The sequence below is a fragment of the Halyomorpha halys genome, unplaced genomic scaffold, assembly GCF_000696795.3.
Source record: "Halyomorpha halys isolate HHAL.00 unplaced genomic scaffold, Hhal_1.1 Scaffold596.1, whole genome shotgun sequence".
Lineage (NCBI taxonomy): Eukaryota > Metazoa > Arthropoda > Insecta > Hemiptera > Pentatomidae > Halyomorpha > Halyomorpha halys.
In genome coordinates this window covers 612,490-629,409 of record NW_027106269.1, presented here as the reverse complement: position 1 = coordinate 629,409, position 16,920 = coordinate 612,490, and the positions used below count along the sequence as shown (strand labels likewise).

The following is a 16,920-nucleotide window of genomic DNA, read 5'->3' as shown; positions in this document are numbered from 1 at the left end:
GGGCTCCACTAAACCTTCGAATTCCTCTCGTATCCAATCCTTACAATCCAAAATCCTTCGTAAAATCCTCAATGCTCCTTATTTTGTTAGTAATAAAACCATCCATAAAGACCTAAATGTTCCTTATGTAACCGATCTAGCCCGAACCCGATATCATTCCTTCCATTATAAACTCCCTAACCACCCAAACCCACTAGTTTCTAACTAGTTGCTTCCTCTTCCATTCCTGGCAATCCTCCGAGGCGCCTGAAAAGAAGATGGCCTCGTGACCTTATATTGTAAAATGTTTATAGAGTTCTATTACTGATTAGTTTCTCTACATGCTGTATCATATCATTATCATTATGTCATTATGATCAAATTTACTAGTTGTATTTTTTATACAGTTGTAAATATTAATAAATAAAAATTTTAAAAAAATATTTAAAAATTATTACACTCATACTGTGGTCCTAATAATTTTAGTCAATAATTTTGATCGATGTTTATTAATTCATAAAGGATCCTACCAGAAAAACTAATAACCAAAATAATATTATTAGATATAAGATTTAAATATATATTTTTAATCACAGGCCCTTCACAGAAAGGGTAAGATCATGTTTAACATTTTCCAGTAAATCATTTTTAATTTAATCGATCCATATTTCACAAATAATAGAGAGATTTGTTACTAAAGATACTGCATTGGTAAGAAATTGAGATTTTAATTTAAATAAATATTTTTAAAATGTACCGGAAAATTTTTTCCTAGTCTAAGTTTGTACAGTTTTCTCAAAATTTCTATCGAGTAACTAATTACTCAAATCTAAAAGCCAATGGTTTTTCGTTTGAGTGTAAAATATAAAAAAATTTTTAATTGCTAAGGAAAATAATTTAGCACTTCTGTAAGCGAAATTAATTGTTAGAAAAAAAATGTTTGTACTTGTTCTTACTGGGACCTTTATTCCCAGCTTAGAGTCAAATCGGAATATGCTATTTTTGAAACATAGGCGCATTAAAGAGAAAATGTTGGCGCATACAATCCGCAGTGTAGGATGAAATTTAACAGATTAATATAGGATCATCTAGTAGTTGGTACCCGCACAATCCTAGACAATTTTATCAAAATCGGATTAACAGAAGGTGATGTACCTGTCACTCAGGTGTGAGAGAATATAAAAAGGAAGGCAGGCATTGAACGAAATTTGTTTCTAGATTTATAATAATATAATTGATAAACGTAAAATACGAACGGGATTTTTTATTCTTTTTTTAATTTTTTTTTATTTTATTTTTATATATTTATTTATTTTCAGATCGGACTGGTGATCTTACGTAGTTAATTATAGTTTATTTATTTTTTTTTATTTAACATGATGTTCGAGGGTATAGTCTCAAGCATAAGACACCAACTATTAAGAACACTATAAATGTTGGATGAAACAAAATGAAATCTAAGGAATTAATATAATAAATAATTAATTTATAATAAAATAAATAATTTTAAAAAAAGAAGAAGAAAAATAGGTAAAATAATCATAAAGCAATGATAAAAAAGCAAAAAAAATCCATTGAGGTTAGCGCATCATACTTCTACTTACCATTTCATACAGGAAATTTGTATTGTTCTGTTACTAAGATAATTTGTTTGGATAGTCTCTAGAAATGTAAATAACGAATATTAAATTTATTAATGCCAAGAATAGAACAGTTTAACAAAAGATAACGAAGCCATTGCAACCGAGAAAGACCGGATGATCTGATGGCTTTACCCGTTTAGAACAAGTGATTCTATTTTCCTGTTTTATCCTTTAATTTTCATAAAACTCTTTACTAGTTTGCATTTTTATTGCTAATAATAACTAATTGGTTATTTCTATTTTCAAATTAACAATATTAAAATTACTTTGTAGGAACTTTCTGTATTAAGTCCTGTTAAACTATTTCAATGAGGATAAGAACTGTCTAATCTAAAGATACCTTAATTACTCATTGATTCATCGAGTTTAGTCAGTCATTTTGATCGAAAAAATGTGAAAAATCGATTCACCAATCGAGTGAACATAATACTCGGTCAATTTTGTAAACAGTAGCTATAACGCACCATAAACCTACATTAAATTTATAATTTTAATTTGGTACGACTCTTAGTTTTTAGCTAGGCTATTCCTATACACATAGACACACCATTTTGTGAAACACAGTTATTTGGACTCTTGGAGATGTGTACTTAATTTTAAATATTGCTCGACCACAATTCTTTCTTATTACATATTCCATATATAGTTTAGTGAAAATAATAAACATAAAGTTTATAACAGGATGTCTTTTAGTTGCCCCGGCTTCAGTCATCGGGTTGAGGTTGTATTTCCAACAGTATGAGTTACTACACCTTTAACTGGAAATGCTGGTAACTCGGGAAGTAATTTCGAAAACCATTTTTTTAGGAAGTCATCTACCGATTCCAATTGCAGTTCGGCGTGCAATTAGCTATCTGCTCGAATTTAGATCTTCCCTTCCGTCTGCATTAGCTTTAGGGAGCAGTATTGATCAAGATATCTAAATATTCATTCAAAAATGTTGGGCCTGATACTATTGAGCACATCTAGAAAAGTTGATTAGTGATTTTTAAGAATCTTCTATTTTTTCAATAATAGAAAAAAAAGTCTGTAAATTTCATGGTTCAGAATAGATTTTTCGCCATTTCTACTGGATCGGCGAGGAAATAATTAGCTATATTTCAACGATTTGGAACAAATTTTATTTTTGTTGTTGACTACATGACTACATGAATAAAATCTATGGTAGGAGCCGTGTTTAAAAGATGCGTACTAAGAAAAAGACCAAGAGGCCAAATCAAACGAGCTTATTTTAAAATATATGTTTGCTGAAAAGTTATGGTATGTATAAGCAAAGGAAAGTAGTAGATAGAGTCAACTAAAATTGGTATGGAACTTGCTAGTTACCATCTCTCATAATCCCTAAAAAATTAACAAGATCGGATAAATGATTTGATTGATTATGCCTGAACACAAATCTGACTACAGACAAACAAGGAACATAATTTGTTGCTTGGTATCTAAAACGTAAAATACAAATAAAAACTTCGAACTATAAAACATATTGTTTTCCTTTTCTGCATGAAAATTCAATTTAGGTTGAGTGGAAGCAAAATATTAAAATATGACAGCAATGTAAAATAATTGTTGATAAAATACTTTTTTAACAATGTAAAATTGTTAGTAATTTAATTACTCAATATCCAGTTACACCATATACGCTCTATTATATATTTTAATAAATGAGTGTGAGGACCCAATGAAAATACATATTTTAATAAAACCTTGAATTATTCGAAGTTCGAATGAATATCTATTTGTTAGTTGATAATTAAAAAAGGCAATGCTTTAATAACTTCACATTATCTTTTTTTCTGAATATTTTTCTCTTTCATGATTCAAGAATAGTTATTGTACAATAAATCCAAACCCGGCATTATTAGGAGGATTTATATATATATATCATTTTGAATCACATCATTCTGGAGTTCAGATTTGTCATTTGATATTTAGCTCGGAATGGAATAGACGTTGGTACCCCCAGGCGTAAACTACGAATGGCAGTAAAACGTGGTAAAAGAACAGCCTCTATAAAAAGTGAAGGGAGAAATGTCCCGTGGATAATGTACTCCCCCATCTTCCACATAATCTGCCAGGGAGCACCAGGGTCTTTATTGTCTTTAGTATTTTTGGTATGGCCGCCATTTCAAGTATTCCGATCACATTAACCTCGAAACTGAAGAAACCTATAACTGTCTTTATTCGTCTATTTACTACACTATCATTTTATACATGTGCAATTGAAAGCGATTTGTAGCCAAGCAAAAATTTATTATTATCGTGATTTAATACTTTATTACAGCGCATTTAGGGGTCGGCACAGACCCCACAGTTTATGGTTGTCATATAACTTTGGCAAAAATAAATATAAAATGGAACAAAAAAATTTGTAAACAAAATAAGTAGTGCTGGTAAAGCTTTAAACTTTTCACCTGCCTCAGTTGCCATCCAGAGTTTGTCGAAGAGAATCTTTAAACTTTCCACTTAGGCACCACTAGACCCCAATGTACACTTTGTGTAATTGTTTATTCTTTGGTATAGTACGGATTGACCCCAGTGTGCTTTTAGTTCTCACGCTGAGGTAAGTTGTTTAACTGTAATTTTTTCTTTCAAAGTATGGTCTAAATATATTTCATGGCTCCCTATTCTCATGTCTGGCTTTTTTATTACGTTTAAGTCTGTAATATCACTAACTTGTACTTACTTGAAATTGCAAACTGATTGTATCATATCTCTCTCATAGTGTTTTTGTTTTTATAGACAACTTACCTTAAAATAGATTATATTGTTGATGGAGTACAATAGTATGTAGATCAACTGATGCATGAATTTATTGAGATGGAAAATAATGAACGCGAATAACCTTCAATAAAGAGATAAAAGTCGAATAGTTTTCGTGGGAAAAAATTGTAAGACTGTTTGGTGAGGTTAGTAGCCCTGTTCGAGCTACTGCATAAATGGAAATTATCTTTCGATTAATGTCCTGCTACTAAGTTGTTATTTACATTTCTAGGCGTTGATAAACTACCAGAACCCATGGAAAATGATGCACAGAGCCTATATAAGAAAACGAGAAAAATATGCGCCAAATGTAATGCCAAACCTGTGACCTTCACTCAAACAATACTATAATAAAATGTGATTTTTTTGTCATATACATTTTTCAATTGTGAACGTTTCTAATTTTCAATTAAAATTCGAACTAAATATCTTGGTTTTACTGCCCTACCATTATTAACTATAAAAACATGAAAATCTATCACAAACATGAGCAAGCAACCAAACGATCGACTCCTCGAGAATAGGATATTGAGAAAAGCTACTCTAAGAAGGTAACTTAGAAAGGTGATAATAATACGAAAAAAAAGAGTCATCTCTAAACCGTTCTTTATATCTATAAAGAATCTTTATAGCTATATAAGCTATCTAGCTTGGCTAGCCGATTTCTTGGAATCGTTTAAAAGTTTTTTTGTTCCCTTATTTATAAAATCAAGTTTCATTTTAATTTCCGTTTTAAGAAAATATTTCAAAAATGATATAGAACCGTCACTCTCTGGGGTCTTATTTGGGTGGGTCGCCCCGTGAAGGATTGCCGTCTTTTTAGTGTTATGGTCCCCTCTTGTGAGACTATGGCATGTCTCACAAGTCCTACTCGCTTTAATTGTCTGTTTTAGAAGTCAGATAGGTAAGGCTACCACGGAGGGCGGGAGTGGAGGGTCTCACGCCGTTTTTCGGTTTCAAGTGCTGTTTAAATATTAAAATAAAATAATCTCAATTCTAAACATGTATTAATTTTTACCAATTTTGTTTTACATAAAATCCCAGCAAAATTTACTGGCATTGTTTGAATCCATATATGAGTTATTGATCAATTTATAGAAATTCAATTCGAAGTTTAATAATAGTATTCGTCTTCATTGGAGCGCGGAATGTACTGCTCGGGAGTCTTTCTTGATGTAGAACAGGCTTTTGGTCGAGTCTGGCACCCAGGACTGCTATACAAGATCCGTAAATTCCTACCCCTACAATATCCTTTAATAATACCCCACTTATTCCTGTCGAACAGATCCGTTACTTAGGACTACTTCTCGACAAACGACTGACATGGAATCCTCATACAAGACTAAAAAGACAAGAAACTGCTCGTAGATTCCGACTATTGCAACATTTACTAGACAAACGGTCTAAATTGCCAACCCATTACAAAAGACTGATCTACATGACTATTATAAGGACTATCTGGACATACGGAGTTGAGCTTTGGGACTCCACTAAACCATCAAATTCCTCCAGAATCCAATCCTTACAGTCCAAAATCCTTCGTAAAATCCTTAATGCTCCTTACTTTGTCACAAATCAAGTCATCCATCAGGACCTCAATGTTCCATATGTTGCCGATTTGGCCAGAACCAGATACCGTTCCTTCCATAATAAACTTCTCAACCACCTAAATCCACTTGTTTCTAACCTGGCTTCTCCTTCATTGCCTAATAATCCTCCTAGCTGTCTGAAAAGAAGATGGCCTCGAGAACTTCTCCTCTAGAAATGTTATTGGAGTTCTATCAGTGGGTAGATTCTCCTCATGTTTTTATCATGTCACTATGTCACCTACAGCAAATTTACTTGTTGTATATGTATACAGTTGTAAATAACAATAAATAAATTATTAAAAAAAAAAATGATTCCAATATGCACTCGGCTAAGCAAAACTAGATATATGCACTTCTAGGGTTAGGTTTTTCAAGTTGTTTAGTTATTCAAAAACGAAAATCAGTTTTGTTCTCGAATTATCAAAACCGAAGCAGTGACTTTTATTGATTATTGAGTTTAGGCGTAACGAAATTTTTTTTTTTAATATCCAGTGGTCTATATTATAGATAATGAAAAAGCAACAACCCTTTCTCAACTTCTATTTATATAACTTAATTTACGAAATAAGCTGCGCCCTTTTTTTATGTTTATCTTGTTTTAGTCCTTTAACCCCATCTCATTATCTCTCGGATAGTGTTTGTTAGGTTAATATAAAAACAGATAAGAGGATATAACTGCAACAATCACAAAATGAAGAAAACAAAGTCCATTTCTTGAATTCATAAACTCAAACTATTGTTAATATTCTTATCTTGTTTTGAGTTATGCAATTAAAGAGTAAATATTTTAAATCGAACTGTTCATTCTAGATCAATTTCTATAGAAGATTATAATTACAGTACCTATGTAATATTTGTTTATCATTAATGTATATTTATTTTTTTGCTTAGAATAGTTTAATAATTACTAAATTACGTTAATATTACGAACCATACAATTATTTTTGTAGGTGTATGCATTTTAAAAATTTATATTCTTCATCGAATGATTATAGAAATATCTATTTGTTACCTATGAAGTTTACATTTGTTGCAAATAGAAGGACATATAGATTTTTAAAGAGAATTTTTGCTCTTTTGTAATAAACTGTGTTACGGTTGTCATGTAGAAATAAAAAGATACGATATGTTCAGACAAGTGGGGTTTTTTTCAATCTATAAGTTTTAATTGTTTTATTAATTGATAAGAATTTTTATTCCTGTTTCTTTCTTTGTACATATTCTTATTATTATTAAACTTTTGTACATATAGTTCTGCTGTTCTTTCTTATGCATGTAAGTATATTTTGTTTCATATTCTAATACAAAATAAATCTCATATAAATTACAAATTGATACAAATATTTACTTTTTTACATACTAGAGTTAAAATCAGGTTATTTTTTTTTTTTTTCAGTTCGTGGTGGTATCTACTGTGTACCAAATGCCGGCAAAAGGAAACCGGACCAGGATGGGAACCTACATTTTGGCAGAGTGTTTGTCCTTACCCATTCTGCCCCACTTACAGGTATGTTGTTATTTAATTAAGTTATAAAGCATTATACATTAACTCGTAATAAATGATGCATTACTATACTAAATCTTATATAATTTATCCAACGTTAATAATTCTTAAAAAATTTGAACTTAGGTTTTAATATAATGTAACCACAAAGAGGTCTTGGTTTAAAATCTATTGAGTAATTCTATGTCTTTATTTAACACTGAAATGTCATAATTATGAAAATGTTGGTACTTTTTTTACTCAGAATGGAGACCAAAAAGATTAAATCAATCTGTTTTCGACGCAACGAAATATCCCTTACTTCAAAAGTAACCAATCAATGGCAAACTTTTATCAAGTAATTAGGATTATGTTTTTGATTTTTGGTATAAACAAATAAAATAAATTTTGGAAATTGACCCTTTATTGTTTTAAATTGTGTTAGATGGTCATTAATGTAGTCTGTATCAGTTAATAATTAAAAATAGCAACAAGTTAGTCTCATACTGCATTTATTATTCAATTAAGTTACAAAATGTAACAACATGTAATAAATGATACATCAATTTATAATATATTTAATTACTTATTCACTCCTAATGATTCTTAATTAATTGGAAACTTGTGTCGCAATATTGTATGCCAGCTCAACTAACAGTCCTAAATATTGAAATAATATAAGGCATATTTCTTGCGGGTTCTTAGTTAAAGTATTAAATTTATGCGGGAGTGGGTAGCTCAGTGGTAAGGCAATATGCTACTAACTCCATGGACCCAGGCTGTGGCAAATAACTATTTAATAGTAATTCGAGTCTGGGTGTGGCAGATAATTTTTTTTTATGTTTCACTGAAGCCCTGAGTCAGCCTTGTGGGTTTGAGAGCCCTCTGGGGTTTACCCAACCTCATGACGTAAGTACTCTTTATTGGGAAAAATTCTGACCAAATCACCTCTTTGCACAACCGTTGGTCTTGTAACAGTACTTCCTTAAAAAGTATTGGACCCATGCCCATCATGGATTTTAGTGGTACAGATTTTGTATTTTTTAATTAATTGTAAAATTGATTTGTTTTAATTGAATATTTAATTTATGATACTCCATATTTTGACCCCAAACAGAGTTAACAATTATAGTGAAAATTATTCAATTAATGATAGGTGACTGAAATATTTGTCATAAGTTAAAAAGTAATAATGACTAATGACTAATTTGGCTGCGACTGATATAAAACAGTTCATTTATAAAATTATATAAAACAATACATTTTTCTTAGGTATTTCAAACGAAAAGTAACAAAAAATTATTGCTTATTTATTATTGATACTTTTGTTATAGTCGCCGTAAATGACATGAAATTTGGAATTCAGATTATACTTTGCTATGTTTATTTCTTTGATTGATAACAGTGTTTTATTGATTTTCTTTTTTTTAATGATTTCTTTTCTTCAAATCATCATGCAAACCTTATAATTATAGAAGCTAATGATAGATATCAAAAAATTCATCTTCCGAAATTATTATATTTTATACAGAATTCAAAACTGTAATCCTGAAGAGAAATCATAATTCGGCTTTGATCCTTAATTAAAGGAAATCCTTAGTTTTTCTAACATAATTAAATTAATTTGTATTCAAATGCATATTTATCCTGCTAATGTTTTATCCGATTGGAATTTTAATTTAAAATCGGGTAAATTTTCAACCGACCAATGAATGGATCATTCCATGCGACATAAATTATAACCTGAACCTCTGTTCTCATATTCTTGTGATTTTTTTTATGAATTTGTAACATCAACTAAATATATGACAAATATATTTTTTGCATGAATAGATTTTCTTATGTAATTCGACCACCTCAAAAACAAATAGATTATTTGAACTTGTTTTAACAATTTTCGATCTCAAAAATGTCATCTTAAACTCGGAAAAAATGTTTTTTTCCGACTTCACTTGATTAGTTTAATAGGTTAGTTACCAAAGTTCAAGATGGTATAAACAGTAATTAAAATTTAGATGTTGCGCAGGTTGTATATAGTAGAGTTGCCTAATTTGTAATTTCAATTGTGCCTATTTTTCGTTAATACAGTTTTTAAATAATATAGCATAAATAGTTTGCAAAAATAGATAGCTGATAATTTTATTTTATTTTTTAATTTCAATTCAAAATTATGAATTAAAAATTACTTCTTTATTTTTAAGTTATTATTCCACATATTCAAATACAGGAATTACAATAAACTTTAAAATGAGCTGGCAAATACCTCTACCACAATCGGTTGCAAATCTACAACCATTTTTGTGATCCAAAACAACATGAAATTCGGCTACTTTCCCAATTTTTAAAAATATATATTTACAAAAATCTGCCCCTATAAAAAAGATGAAAAATGAAACATTGTTCATTCGCCAAGCTCTGTTAAACCTCTGTCAGAAGGCCCAGAATGAATGACAGAAAACAAATTAAACTGGCTTTCAAAATAAAACTCTCAATATGAGATACTAATAATTAATAACGAGGGAGAAATTTCGGCACTTCCTGGAAGAGTAACCGAATTCGTAAAGCAATATTTAATTTATGAGAATAATTCATTTCATGCATGTGACTAATATTTCTCAGTTTTCAATCAAATACATCCCACAACCGTTATTTCTGAAAATGAGAACCATTGCTATGCGTAATTGTGTAGCTTGGCTAGTATACAGGTGACTAATTGAACTGTGATATTGATTTGACTTTTTACAAGAATCTTACCACAGTATACCTTTTTTTTCTTTTTTTTGATTAATTAATATTCATATTTCTAGTACTGAACTGTTAGATTATCTCAGTATCACATTTTAATAAAAAGAATAAGTTATAAAAACCTTTAACTTAATACGGACTCATTCATCCTTAATTAAAGTTTTTAAAAATTACATAAACAATACTTGAAATATAAAAATTTTGAAGTGAAATTTATTTATATACGTTCTACAACTCAAAAAAAATAAATTATACTAGAGTAAATTGATTTCGTGACGTGGATTGAAAAGAGAAGTCGTTCAGGGGGGAGGCAACACTTGTCAATTTTAGCCTGGAAATTCATATATTTAAATAGGAAAGTAGGAGCTTACAGTAGCTTACAATCTCAAAAATGTTGGTCCCAGTGAGTGAACTGCAATCTTATAAACCGTTATTACGATGTGAAAATATTTAAGAAATGTCTGCTCTATTCATACTAATTTTTATTATTATTGTTCTCGAACTAATATTTCCTGCCTTAAGCTGTAAGAAGGTACGCAAGATAATTATTAATACAATATTGTATTTAAAGAAGTTTTACTACTATCAGCCAGTCCAATGGTTGTCAATGTTTTTGGCAATTCAGGACTCTGACAAGCATTATCGGTCCCTAAAAATAAATAAATAAACTTAATCGTTACTTACTTCATCGTAATTGTAAATACGCTGTTAATACAAGTTAGTCAATTACAGCTCTATTAGAAAACAAACGACTAAGGGGTTTAGCTAAATTACTGCTTCTCTTACATTAGTGGATTAGAAGCCATTGGGTTCAATTCATTACTTCGCAGTTAAACCCGATTTGAAAATTCTATTTGTGTTAGATAAATCGATTATTGAGGAAGGTTTTACAACATCACGCTACGACCCAAAGAAACTGAGTCATAAACCATAAACGTTAATGAATCTGGAAAATAATAATAAATCTATATTATTACGCATCTATCTGCATATCATCAAAGAAATTTAATTATATTTGTTTATTAGGCAGATCGGACGAAATTACTATAAGCTTTATTAAACTGGCAAAAATCTAAAGAGAAATAAATGACTTCACAGTATCGGTAATGAAAAACCTGAAACAAAGAAACCATCTTGATGTCAGAAATTGATCACAAAAATATATTAGTTCAAATAAATTATTATATTAAATTTCCTGGTAAAGTACTTTACTGCGTAAAAATAAAGCAGTATATTTATTAGTGCGGACGAAGCCGAAGCGCTAGTTGTTCATAAACGAAAAAAAACTGGTTCAGCTGAAAGTGGTGGGAAACTTATTGTGCAAAATAAAAAACTAAACTGTTTAAATTCTGTCATTCTCATGAATTCATATATTATTTGGGATGTTAATTCAATATAATGCATTTAAAAAATAATAATTTAGATAGTATTTACAGGTGTAAAAATATAAATTTTAATTCTTCCTTCATTTCTTACATAAGTTAAATGTCATTCTGATTCATAGTAGTTATTGTGATTATTGTTGTCACTTTTTTTATAGAAAATCGAAAAAATATGAAAAATCGATTCTATGAAGTGGCACTCTTGGTGAGTCGATTTAATCGTAATACTTAAAGTTACTGTTACATCCCAGGCATAACCCGCCGTTAATGTGTAATTTCAATTTCGTACGACTTTAAGTTTTTGAGCTATGTTATTTCACAGACGCACAGATACAGACCGTTTTGCTAGCTAAAGACATGCAATTATTTTGTATACACTCTTAAAGTTGCATGAACTAGCAACAGGCGCTGTCGGTCTAATGACGTTAAATCTCAGAGAAAATTTTCTACTCAAAGGAAGCAAATTTTTTTCATTACTTTCACGAATACAAAACTCCTTTACTTTTGGTAGTGAGAAAAGAAAAAAAATCAAATTAACTAAAATGATACTAAACATTTAGATGTGTTGACAAGTTGTAATACTACTTAACTAACGTTTCTGATCCACTGATGCCTGAATTAAATTCGGAGAAATTTTATCGCGGTTAACTTGGACATGAATTAAATGATCGTAAGTGTCTATTACGGAAAGTAACTGCCTTGAGTAGGTTCAACTCCAGGACAGGAGAGTGACAAAGGGGAAAAGTTGGGATAAAACGGATTGAGTTGAAGCAGAGCGGAAGGGCGCGGCCTGGGGGAAGGAGAGTACGCTGAAAGGCGACCTCCTAGACACTGCTACTTAGCTAAATAACTCGTATTAATTTAGCATCAAGTACTTACCTTCACTTGTCTCTATCAGGGTTTGCTTTATTATCAAATTTGTAATTATAATCATCTTACACGCTTCATCGTCCAGGATAGCACATCCTTATAATCAAATACATTTTGGTTCGATAACTAAATCTAATATAATTGTAAGTGATATCATTTTGAAAAATAAATAAACATATCTAGTGCAGTGCACATCATCAAATTTAAAAAAAAAAAAACTTTCTTTAGGGTTTCTCGCGGTAGAAATGACAAATATAATTTTTTTCGTTTAAGAATACAACAGTTTAACAAAATATAACAAAATTAAAGAATGGGATTTGAAGTGATCGGGCGATTTCGGCTTTTTTCCGTTTAACTCCTCTATATTTTCCTGTTTATTCCTTTAGTTTGTCATCTAACTCTTGTATTGTTTGAAGTTATTCAAATTTTATTATTTCTTACAATTAGAACGGGCTATTTATGTCAATTAAACAAAATTAAAGATACTTTAGAGGAAGATTTTATAAAAATTCTTTATTTAAGCTTTGTTATACTTTTTCTATGGGGATAAGACGACTTTTCTGATATTTTGGTTGGTCAATTTAAACAGAAGTTGCTGTAAAATCTCATTCATTCACATGCTATAAATATGTAATGACAATTTCACAGGATTTTGCTTTTTTAGCTAGGTTGTTCACTCACTCAAATTTTGTCTATTTCACGAGACTTGGTTATTTGGACTACGAGGGCCTCAAAAAAATTCGAATTCGAAATTATGTACGGTCACAATACTTCCCCTAAAACTAAAAAAAAAAAAATTAAGAAATGAATAATCTTCACTTTATCCTTAACCCTTTTATAACATGGAATAGTAATTTATCGAATTGGCTTAGATAAGTAATTAAGTTTCTGAAATCAACAGTGGGATAGCATAACTTTACTCTCTTTCAAATCAAATATGAAGCGAAAAAGACCACGCCTACAAAAAGGAAATTCACGTTGATGCTAATAGGAATGTTCGCCATAGTAATCTAAACTGCAACAGAAGGCGCCAGTGATTGGCGTATTCTTCCCCTACTCCTATGGCACGCCCCTGAAGGCACATAAAGCCCGCCTTTTTGGCTTCACTTTTTCTGTAACTTACTTCCTTCACTGTATTCCTTCTTTAGGAAATCACAAATAGTCTTCCTAGTTACGAACTCAAAGTTTTTATAATTTTTTTTTAATCTGTTTAATTCTATGAATAGCAGGTAGTTTCCAGACATCCAGAAGGTATTAATAGGGCTAATTGTTGCATCATTTTTAATTTGAAATAAAGAACGATATATTTCCAATTAAAACTTCGAAAGTCACTGGCCTGCGGTCTGATCGGTATAAAATTGATTTTCGTCAATATATTGATGAATAAGCAACACAGTTGCGTAATAATTTTTAATACTGGAAAAAGATAGTTGACCGTTTAAAGTAGTTCGTAGGAAGTTAGGCTGGGTGGCGGTCAATAAAGGTATCACAGTAGTAAAAGCAAACTATTTATTGTCTTTATCGCTACCCGGACTAGAGAGTCCTACAATAATTAATAATAAGTACCAATTACCTACTGCGTTATACATAAATGAAATTAAATCATATTTCAGATACATAATAACTATCGTTGGTGGTACAAATGTTTTACGTTAAATAACGCGCTTAGGCTGTAAAATTAAAAGTTTATAACTCGAGTATTTTTAATCAGTTTATTATCAGTAAGGATGACGAAAGTAAAATTGTTTCCGAATTAAAGGTGGAGAAATTACTAATTATAGAGTTAGTAAGCAAATTAGTTAATTGAGGAAATTCAATATTGGTTCACTCAATCAATATAATTAACTAATTTTCTGAGTAATAATTAAATAATGCCAGACAAAAATTATTTTTATCACTATAGCTTATAGACTTCAGATTCTTTTTTGTTTATGTAAAATAAATTAATGCATTGAATTAGTTAACTAGGTAAAAAATAAATTAAATATCAGGCGGAGTAAATTTAAAATTATCCAAAAGCATGAAACATTCCTGTAGGTGGTCAGATGGTGTCTATTGATTTTAAAAAAAAGTATGTAATGTTTTTGAAATTCATATTGTTGAAGAATGTTAACAATTTCGAAATGAATATTTCTGAAAACCAACATTAATTAAAACATTTGGTTTCATTTAATAAAGTTTAATTTTAGAATAATTAATGTTACAGCTCAATTGATGATTCGTTTGCTAACTAAGCAATTAAGGGAGGTTAAATATTCGTTTTGAAACTGATTACGACTTCTACGTATTTTGGTCTGCGTATTAATTTAATTTTCTTTAATTATTTACTTTTCAATGACACAGAATGAGAATCAAATGATTATTTGCTTGTTAAGGTCTGCATATTACTACTGTGTTTCAATTACTGATGCAAACTTACATCCGACAGTAAAACATCATTTTCAATAAAACACAATAATTAACTAAACTTACTAAGTTAACGCCAATAACATAGAATTATAATTCGCTAAAACCCATATATATATATTTCATGAATTGAAAATAAAGTGTGTAAATGTGAAATTTGAAGTAAACAAAATTTAATAAAAGAAAAAAAATTGCACATGTAGAATTAAAATGTTCATGGCCAGCAGAACGTTACTAAAACAATGTGGTATAATTAATTCATCATGTCATCTAAAAATAGATGTTTATTATTAGCTTATTATAACCAATATGAATGTGCCACATTGTTTGAGAATCATCCTACCTACAAACTTCTCAAAAATTATTTATTTAATCAAAAACGTACGCCTAAACTGATGAAGATTATTTAGAGCTATTTTTAAATTATTTTTTTATTTATGCTGTTTTAGGATACAAAATATAGCATGACTATAGGCTTATGGGCTGTTTCCATGTACTTGAGGGACCATATATTCTTATCAGCAATCGTTTCGCGATAGGGTGGTGAAAGATGAGACGTCCATTACTCCCTTCTCTTCAGTAAAAAGGTCGTAAACCAGACTACCATGAGCAATGGCGGTACTTTCACAAAACTGGCTTTATTTTCGGCTCGTTTTATTATATTTTTTTATATCAAGGGATAAAAGTCTTGAATGTAACAATAAATGATCCAATGTTTCAAATAACTGAAGTGCTTAAGATCTTAAAAGATTTTCATAAATTATGTTTATTTTACGCTATCTTGCATTAATGATAACAATGTAAATATATATTTTACACAGGAAAACAATTCAATATTTATTCTGATAATATTGTTTTAGGCATGTTGCGAGAGTGTTCGCTTTACTTTTGCTGGTGATCCTCGCATGGGGCGTAGTATACGCCATCCTGGGCAAAGAATCCGCCCCTGGAGGACAACTCTTTGATATCGCCATCCTCTGTATCTGCGCTCACATTGGCGGATGGTTCTTCAGGATGATCGCACTGCCACCGTTGGTCGGAATGCTCCTAGTTGGTATTGTCTTCCGGAACGTTGGGTTCATTGAGATTCACAGTCCCTATAACGAATTGGTGTCAGTTTTGAGGTTAGTAAATGTCAATTTTATTACTAAAAAAAAAAAAAAAAAAAAATATGTACCCCTTTTTTAAGCATTTGTTCATAGCTGTTTTTTCCCAAATTAATTAAAGTAAAAGTTCCTATTATTTTGGTTCTTAAATATTAAACATATATTTATTCTCCACGGTTTTGTTCATACTTTCTTGTTTTTACAAACTCACTAATTACTAATTAAACTATATTTGGATCAGCAGTACGTACATAAGTGAATTGGTAAATAAATAGAAACCTAGTTAAATTATCTTTAAAGTTGTTCATAATGATTATCTTTGTAGGAGTAACATTTTCCTTGATGTTTTCCAAATTTAATTCACAAAATGTTTTCAGTTTTTGGAAAACATGTTAGTGTTTGAAAAATTTCATCTCAGAAACTGTATTTTGTTCAGATTTCTATTAGTAATGAAGTTTAAAGTAGTTAAATCCTCCTTAAAGTAGTTTACAACAATTATCTTCATGGGAGTAGCAGTTCCCATGATATTAACCAAATTTACAAAATTATATTTTATCGTGGCTTAGAAAAAAATCTTAATTTTTGAAAAACCATATCTCGAGAACTATAGTTGTTGAATTTGATTACAAATTCAAATTGAAATTTTAGATTTCTGTATAATAAGATGAACATTTATTAGGTTTTAAATACATCAGTTGAATACCTACTTTTTAAGGGAAATTACTGTACCTGTTGTATTGTCTAGGTAAAAATAGAATTATTTTTTGAAAGAAAAATGTCAATTTTTTCAGTATTTAAAACTATCTAACTATTTCAAACGGCAGACAAAGCTTTCTACTTCGAATCATATGTACTTGATGATACTATGTACATCATGATTCGCTACTAAACCTTCTTTTGAAATTAATATCCATTTTCTTTTCTGTCTCAAGACTATGACTAAATACAAAAGAATAT

General features: G+C 30.1%; 1 protein-coding gene across 7 annotated transcripts in view; it reads left to right on the top strand.

Annotated features, from left to right (window-relative positions):
* Nha1 (Na[+]/H[+] hydrogen antiporter 1) overlaps positions 1-16,920 on the top strand; it is a 244,678-nt gene that overhangs the window by 148,722 nt on the left and 79,036 nt on the right. For all 7 annotated transcript variants that reach the window (XM_014426846.2, XM_024358963.2, XM_014426848.2 and 4 more), the window contains 2 exons: positions 7,368-7,478; positions 15,718-15,981. In XM_014426846.2, the coding sequence (XP_014282332.1) occupies positions 7,368-7,478; positions 15,718-15,981 (375 nt within the window). The remainder of the gene's footprint in view (positions 1-7,367; positions 7,479-15,717; positions 15,982-16,920) is intronic.